Source organism: Nestor notabilis, unplaced genomic scaffold (genome assembly GCF_000696875.1).
Source record: "Nestor notabilis isolate BGI_N333 unplaced genomic scaffold, ASM69687v1 scaffold35846, whole genome shotgun sequence".
Classification (NCBI taxonomy): domain Eukaryota; kingdom Metazoa; phylum Chordata; class Aves; order Psittaciformes; family Psittacidae; genus Nestor; species Nestor notabilis.
In genome coordinates, this window is record NW_009933953.1 from 1 (window position 1) to 9,095 (window position 9,095).

Below are 9,095 nucleotides of genomic sequence, written 5' to 3' on the forward strand. Positions count from 1 at the left end.
ACCGCACTCACCCACCAGCACCCGCATGGCTGCGCCGGGTGCGTGTGCGCCAGCCACGCACGCGCCTCACTTCCCGCCGCGCTTAAAGGGCCAGCGCGCCCTCCAGCATTAACCCCTCCAGCGCCAGAGCGCAGCCTCGTAGGAAGAGGCGTTATAGCAGCGATGTAGTTCTGCTGCTGGGTTTAGATGTCTCTTCTGAGACGGAGCGGAACGGGAGCTGAGAGACACCACCATCCGCCTGCAGGCAGCTGGGGCAGCCTTTGCTTCACCCAAAGTTGCCTGGGTTGTCAGCTCCTTATCTTGAAGAGCAGAGGGTGATACCAGCCTGTGGGCAGGACCTCTACCCATTGGTGGCTGTTCTTCTCCTTCACAGCACGATGATTTGAGATGGATCAGATAATGTTACACACTCTTCGGTTTAGACCAACAGCGTAGTATTTGGCTGAGAATCAAACAAATAGAGATATACAAAAGTACCAACCTCATACTTTCACTGAAGTATCATTTATGATTGTGCGTGCAGGCTTTATCTGTATTACTAAATTAAACAATGTCAGGAGCATTTCTGGTGCCTAAGTCAAGTGGCATGACATGTGTGTCACGCTGTTTTTTAGCTACCAAATGCAGTGGTAGTTACCTCCCTGGCTGAGACTTGTCTATAGTAGGGTGAGCCCAATGGCTTGCTAGAAAATATTAACCTTCAGGTGCAGAGACCTCCATTGTACCTGAACATAGATATCTTAAAGTGAAGCTGCATTCCATCCCAATGTCTTCAAATACAAAGTTTACATCTATTTTCTGCTAGTTTAGATCCTTTGGAAGACTAGTGGGCACTGAAGTTATAATAGTGGCCAGTAGAAAAAACTCATAAGAAATATCTATGGTACGTGGTCAATGAAATGCTTATGGTGCATGGTCTACACAGAGGGATATTCCTCTGGTATTTTCTCCACCTCTTTAGGATAGCTCTGTATGCATGGGAATATAGGCATCTGCATTTGAGTTTATAGTATAGATCCTTTTGATGTCAAAAGAGAGAAAGAGGTAACTAGGGATAGTGATTGATTTATTTTTAAGTGACATTATTTCTTTCAAGTAGAAACAAACAATTAATCTAAAAAATTACTTTGTCTGAAAGGTAATTTCTGATTTCTAGTCAGCCCTGGTGTTCAACTTACACTGTAATACAATGAGAACTGAGCAGGCCTCCAGTAGGATGGTGCTTACTCCAGAAGTCAAGCTTCAGTCACGTGGTACAAAAGCTTTTTATATCAGAATTCCAAACCACTGCAAGCAGCTGTAAAGTCGAACTTACACGTATTATCTTCAGACTATGTCAGATTGTTATGCTACCTGCTTATTTATCACAGAGAAATAGCTCCCACCCTATTGTGAACACTCATACAATGCACACAAACACATGGACCCAGAAGAGAGCACTTCAGCCACCAGATTTCAATTGCCCATCAATGCTTGATGGTTGGAACCTGAATTCAAGTGGTTCCACTCATTTCTAAGAGAAGTCATTAAAAGCAAAGTAGAGGGGGAAAAAATAGTTGAAAACTGAGGAGTTTCACACAAATAAATCATTCCATCCACTCTAATTTATCTTTGTACATTTACAGTGAGAATATCTCCACCTGAACTGGCCGTGTTTCAATGCATAGAAATAAGGCACTGCCAGAGCTGGAGTTTTATGTCCTAATACACAGTTGGATTAATTATGGCTTCAAAATGCTTGTGTCTTTTGATTAGTTATAAAAAGATTCTATATTACAGCTCAGATGGATTGTAAATGTCTAACTCTGATTAAATGAATCCAGACCTTCATCTGATCTAGTTCTCCTAGATTTCTTTTATACCTCCTGCTTTCATCCATTACACCAACCATCTGTCATCACAAGAGATTGTTGAAAGAAAGCCCCAATGTCCCTTGATGTCCCTTGTTTTACATTCTAAACATCTGTGTATAGTGAATTGGACACTGTGGTCATTGTCCTCCTTAGTAAAGGTACTAAAGAAAACCTTTCTTTTTTAACTGTTTTTTCAGAGACCCTTTTACCTCCTGGTTTCGGAGGGTGTAAATGAAAGGGTTTAGCATGGGAATAACAATAGTATAGAGGATAGAGATGGTGTTGCTTTTGTCAGGTGAAGATGTGGCCCTGGGCTGAGCATACATGAAGAAAACAGTCCCAAAGAACAAGCTAACAGCCAGCATGTGAGAAGAACAAGTGGAGAAGGCCTTGCGTCTGCTCTCAGCTGAAGGCATTCGGACAATACTGATGATTATATAGCCATAGGAGATAAAAACCACCAAGGCAGTGCCCACAATAATTGATCCACATACAGCCAGCATTACAATTTCATTGACAAGTGTGTCTGAGCAGGAGGCATGCATCACTGCAGGGACATCACAGAAGAAGTGGTTTATTTCTTTGGGCCCACAAAAGGACAGATTGAATGTAAAGCCTGTCTGGATCGTGCAATTGATGCAGCCTGATAGATAAGAGCCCACCACCATGAAAATACAAAGTCTTTTATTCATGATGATTTGGTACAGCAGTGGATTACAGATGGCAGTGAAGCGATCATAAGCCATCATAGCAAGGAAGAAGGCTTCTGTTGTACCAAAGAGAGAGAAGAAGAACATTTGAGATGCGCAGCCATTGTAGGAAATGCTTCTTCTGCCCAGTAAAAATGTCAGTGCTGCTTTGGGAGTGATGACAGAGGAATAGCAAATGTCCAAGATGGACAGGTTTTCTAGGAAAAAGTACATGGGAGTGTGCAGCTTGGAGTCCATTCTAATGATGAGGATCATGCAGGCATTTCCTACCACAATAACAACATACATTGCTGAGAAGAGAACAGAGAGGAGGACTTGCAATCCTGGGTAAGACTTGAACCCAGTCAAAATGAACTCAGTTGCCTTGGTGTGATTTTCCATGTTTTCTTTCAGATGATGTTCAAATAAGAAATTAGGCTACAGTGAATTTCAGATACTTTGCCTGGAGAAGCAATTAGAAGAATAAGATAAATAAGAAGATATATGAAACATGAGAAATATGAAAAATAAAGATGTAAAACAATGGAAAGTGGATTAATCTATCACATCTGAAGATTTTTCTAACTCATTCAGTTACAGATGAACCAATTATCCTGTTATATTCTCTTCAGTGGAAAGAATTACTCTGCATGCAGCTCATCCAACCTATTTTAAAGGTCTACTTTACAATCAACCTAGAAACAGGCATTTCATTCTCAAGTTAGTTTAAACAACAGATGTAACTGGGCAGAAAAATCTCACCCTAAGATTGTAGCTCACCTAAGAAAGATGTTCTCCCCTCAACACAAGAACAAATGAAAATGCTTCTTCAGCTGATGCAGAACAATTTTAAAAATACATGAGCAAAGAAATGCATGAAAAAAAGTGTGAACAATAGCAAAAATAAAGCCTATTGTTATAAAAAAGGCAACACTTCTTTAGGTGAGAAACAGGGTTTATAGTTTTTAAAAGTACTTGGAAGAAAAAGCTCAAATGTTGAACTTTCTTAAATACATTTTCTCTATTTTACTTCACACAGGATGTTCAAACAACATTAATTGACACAATATTTCAAGCAAATCCTTTTCGATTATATTTAGTTACTTTGTTTTCACAAGTCGGGTGTCACCTCGCCTACGCTTGAATATATACACTGCGTTGATGCCTACATTATAACTAACAATTTAGATTACCTTTAAATTCAGTGGCTAGAAATAAACACTCCCACTTGAGAATATTTAGCATAGAAGTTATAAATAATGTTCTAGGATTTTCTGTTTCTCTCCATTGACCTAACGGGAAGTCCAGCTCAGTCATAGCTAACTATGTATTTATGAAGATGTACACAGATGTATAAAGCTGAGCAGCATGAATCCCCATCCTGTTGCTGATATTTTGTTTGCTTTGTTGTAATTTCATTAGATACGTTATAATCACCCTCATGTACCTAATCTTTTTAAACCAATGAATTAATTTTTAACACATTACTACAACTTTAAGTAAAAGGCTTTTTTAAACCAGCTGACAGAAACAAAAACTAAGAATGAAGCTGCTGGAGATGCTGTTACAGCCAGTGAGAGGGGCATGTCAGAAAGATTTTTGGTTCACCTGAGATCTGAAGAAGTCTCTGGGTTGTCTGTCTCTCTGTTGATCAAACAGAAAGTGTGTGAGGGCATTCTTCTTAACATCTTGCTCATATATACTTCAATAGGTGTGCATAAAACCACTGGGGATTCAGCTTCCAGAGTCTTCACAGCAGACATCTGAACCTCAGGTGAGGTATTTTTCCTTTGTGCCGTTTGTCTTGCCTGCAAAAGAAAAGAAACTGAGAGGAAAACCCAGTCAATAAAGTATATTGCTACCTCTGTGTGTCTTTTATCCCTACATTTTTCACTGTTTCTTATGTAGAACTCTTTCTGCCCCTTTTAGATTTCAACACTGTGAACCTAATCAAAATCCTATGAGCCACTGGAGTCTGCCTTGTTCCAGAGCAGCAAGATAGAACAGGCACCATTGCCTTTCCCCATCCAATGTGTTTTCACTAAACACACTCTCTTTGACTGGCAGGGGCAGGGTACCCACACCCCTAAACTTGGAGATGCAATACAGATGGCCAAAAATGAGCGTCCAGCCTCTAAGGGCCTGGATTCCAGCAACCACTCCAGGAAGGAAAAAGCATCTCACAGCTCCTGTATGGGGATCTCAGACACCCTAGACATGCTGTTATTTTTCAACAAACAAACTTGCATTCTTTTCAGCACAGGAGCATGATGTTTAGTTACAGTGGATTATATGAAATTATCTTTGTTTTGGAGGGTGTTTTTTAGTAAATCTACTTGGCATAGTTGCTTCTCTTCTTGATCTGAAAGGTGCTCAAATTTTGTGATTCATGATAGATCGATGCCTTCTCCAACCAAACTATTTGACTTGCATACATTCTCATCAGCTCCCAGAGGCAGACGGTAAGATTAAGAGGGATGGTAAGATCCTCAAGAGCTAAGATTGCACTCCTAGTCTTATGTACATTACTTCTGGGAGCTGATTTATTTACAATGCTCCAAAGGCACCTAACCTTGAATTTAGAAGTCTTCATTAGGAAAGCTTCCAGAAATAAACCTTTAGATGCAAGAGAGTACTTGCACTCTCAGAAGGTTTGTGTTTGTCTAATACTTGTCTGTGTTCTCTACTTCCCCAAGAACACTTAAGTACCCCTGTTGAATAGGTAATTGATTATTTGTTTAAGGTTATCTAACTACATCATTATCAGTGGATATAAACAATCATAACAACTGGACAGTAATCCTCTTCACAGTATATTTGAAGGATTTTCTGAACATCATTTCAAAGCAATCGCCTTTAGATCAATGCTTTAAAACCAGCCAATGTGTGTAGCCAAATCACTGTATTAGAGGAGCTACACACCTTGCAAAATTTAATATTCCAATAGAAAGCTCACTAAGGAGTACTGAAATGCTGTGGGTTTCACTTTATATATGAAAAACTGAAATAAGGAAAGAAATACTTTATGTTTTCATTGGTGTACAAATGCTTTAATCTATTGTAATAAGAATGCAGTGGGCTTGACACTCTATTGATTTTGGCTGAGATAGAGTTAAATTTCTTCATAGTAGCTTGCATGGGGCTATATTTTGGATTTGTGCTGCAAACAGTGTTGATAGCAGAGGAATAGTTTAGCTAGTGCTGACAAGTGCTTGTACAATGCCAAGGCCCTTTCCACTTCTCACACTACCCCACTAGTGAATAAACTGAGGGTGGACAAAAAGCTGTGAGGGGACACAGCTGGGGCAGCTGATCCTGGCTGATCAAAGCGATATTCCATACTGTATGACTTGATACTCAGCAAAACAAGCTAGAGGAAAGAAGGGGTGGGGACGGGGACAGGACGGGACACGGGGGGACGGGACATGGACAGACACTTGGAATGATGACATTTGTCTTGCCAGGTAATTTGTGCTTTCCTTGAAATGACTGACGAGCTGCCTGCTGATGGGATGTAGTGAATGGATTCCTTATTTTGCTTTGCTTGTGCACACAGCCTTTGCTTTACCTATTAAACTGTCTTTATCCCAACCCACAAGTTTTATAAATTTTACCCTTCTAATTCTCTCACCCATGCCACTGAGTGGGGAATGGGCAGGTGGGTATTTAGGGCTTAGCTGCCTGCTGCAGTTAAACCACAAACAACATACCAGTCTGATCTAGCCATTACAGACTGTCTTTAAAATTCATGGGAGAAATGGGCACTGTTGGAGAATGACTCATAACATCTCTATGTTTAAGGCGTATGTTCAAGCTGTATAGAAAAAGTATTCCCTGGGGATGATAATATGTATTCATGAATAGTGAAAGTGCGCAGGATAGGTGCTTAGGTGTCTCATTAGACATTAGACTTAGATGTCTAGTTTTGATGTATTTTGGGGCAATCCATGCTGATATATGTAACTCTTTCTACGGCTCCTGATCTCAAACACAAAGCTAAAGAACTACTGGGTTTATTTTTCTTTGCCTCCTTTCCCATGGAACTGTTCACAGTATATTGTAGATTCATATTGTATCAATTACCTATTCTGTCACAGCAAATTGTCTTATTAATACCTGGAACACAGCCAGCAAGTTACATTTCTGGCAATAGCTTCCCAGTATGGGCCACTTCAAGCTGTTCTTGACACCTCTCCTTAAAATTGTGATCAAGTCCTCAAAATGGTTTGGATGAGATGTATCCATGGCAACAGGATGCACAGAACAAGTTCTTCCAGAAGCGTCTCAAGGTTCCCTCTCTGGAAAGCCAGATATTTCATTACCTTCAGAATCTGAAGAGGCAGTCTGCTAGTACAGACCAAAGTATGCGGATATGCTAGTCCGTGTCAGAAGTGAAGGTCTCAATTATAAACTCAAACCCAGGTTTAACACGGTCGCATGCATTCAGCTGACAGATATTTAATATTTGTTACAGAATATGAAACATTTTGAATCACTGTGATATTCAGAGCACGGAGTAGAGGCACCTTTTATCAGATTTTCTCACAGATAAGCAGTATTTAGCTCAGATGCATCAGCTGTGTCTCCAGACTCCTTCACATTCAATGGGAAGACTTGGACTGCAGTCTGTGGGTCAGACTTGAATGTCATGACTCCTGCTGACATACTGCTGGATCCAGGGCTCATGCAACTGAAGGAAAGTGATCTATCCTGTCAGTTGTGTTTGCATTTCTTCTTGGAGTGAGTTATTTGGTGTGCCCTGGCTACAATAAGCTTATACAGGGTACCAGGGCTCTGGCGTGAATCAGGGACTGAGTCCTGATTCTGTATCTATGTCACAGCATGAACTATTCATGCTATATTCCCTCTATGGCTGTATTAGAAAAGTTGTTTCCTTCTGAGGATGTTTCATTTTCTCCTAAATTAGGTATCTAAGAAAGTTAAGATTACTCATCCTTTTCTGCCTACTTCTTTCCAGGGACAATAACAGAATCTCAGAGTAAATGAATCAGATGTGGACATCTGCATTTTACATGCCTTTTACAAACCCATCCAATGTTTTCTGGATCTAGTAATATAAACCAAATCTGGGTTTCTAGCATTGCCAACCTTCTGTTTAAAACTGCAGCAATAATTCATCTGAAGACTTTTAAGGAAGGTAGGCAGCACAGAACCCTAGCAGAAAAATAAAGCAGCAAAAAACCCGCTCAACCACAAACCATAGATACATAAACCAAACTCAGATTTACCAAGGTCTAATTCAATAAATAAGGTTACTGCTTGCATGAATAGGAGAGGTTCACTTCATCATAGGCCTCCTGAATTCAGTTCCTCATAGGCCTCCTGACTTCAGTTCCTCATAGGCCTCCTGACTTCAGTTCATCAGCACTGCCGGTTGATCTTTGTGAGCAAAGCACCTTCTCCAGAAGTCTTTAGTTGATTTCTTAGGTGTGTCTTGTGCAAGTAAAGGTCTTCCTCAGGACAAACCTGACTTCTTTATTTCTAAGACAATATATGAGGGGATTCAGAAGTGGCACAATTACTGTATACAGAATTGATACCAACTTGTTAGCACTGTAAGTGTACATGACCTTAGGGTGGGCATAAGTGAAAAGAGTGGTGGAGTAGAACAATACCACTACAGTCAAGTGGGAACTGCAGGTGGAAAAGGCCTTTTGCCTCCCCTGAGAAGAAGGGATCTTCAACACAGTGAACATGATGCAAATATAGGAGGTGACGACAGTACACAGAGGCACCATGATAACCATCAGAGCCAAGATGAAGTCCACTAGCTCAGCCAAAGAGGAGTCACTGTAGGAGATATTCAGTAGGGGTGAAATGTCACAGAAATAGTGATTGATTTTGTCTACATCATAGAACGAGAGCTGGGCAATAAAGCTCAGCTTGATGGAAGAAGTGATGAAACCACACATCCAACAGCCAGCTGCCAGCTGAGCGCAGAACTGAGGAGTCATGATGAGTGAATATCGGAAAGGTTTGCATATAGCCAAGAAGCGGTCGTAGGCCATAACAGCTAGCAGAATATACTCAGTACAAACAAAAGTCACGAAGAAATACAACTGTGTCATGCACCCCTGGAAGGAGATATGTTTGTCTTGAGAGAGGAAATCTACAAGCATCTTCGGCTCAATGACACAAACATACCAGATCTCTAAGAAAGACAGATTTCCTAGGAAAAAATACATAGGTTTTTGCAGACTGGGGTTAGTTCGGATGATGAAAATGGTAAGGAAGTTTTCCAACACGGTTAATAAATAAGCCAGAAGTAAAGCAAAGAAGAGGAGTAGCTGCAGTTCAGGAGTGGTGGGAAAACCCAGGAGAATGAAATACCTGACACTGGTTTCATTCCTTCCACTCATTCTGCAGTGGAAAGATGAGCCTTACTGACCTGCAATAAACTAAATCAATGAAAGCTAACCAGACAGGCGTACACCCATATCAATGTTACACCACACTTAAGACACCGTTAAAATTCAGACACTTTCTTGCTGGGTTTCTAGAAATTAATTGTGTGAAATTCATGTACTCGGTT

The 9,095-nt window shown here is 40.5% G+C and overlaps 2 protein-coding genes across 2 annotated transcripts; both read right to left on the minus strand.

Annotated features, from left to right (window-relative positions):
• Positions 1-2,014: 2,014 nt before the first annotated feature.
• Positions 2,015-2,944, minus strand: LOC104407737 (olfactory receptor 1020-like). The gene has a single exon (XM_010017100.1). It carries the CDS (start codon positions 2,942-2,944, stop codon positions 2,015-2,017), a length of 930 nt encoding a protein of 309 aa, XP_010015402.1.
• A 5,042-nt stretch (positions 2,945-7,986) lies between these two features.
• Positions 7,987-8,922, minus strand: LOC104407738 (olfactory receptor 6Y1-like). The gene has a single exon (XM_010017101.1). The coding sequence runs from the start codon at positions 8,920-8,922 to the stop codon at positions 7,987-7,989; it is 936 nt and encodes a 311-aa protein (XP_010015403.1).
• Positions 8,923-9,095: the final 173 nt, after the last annotated feature.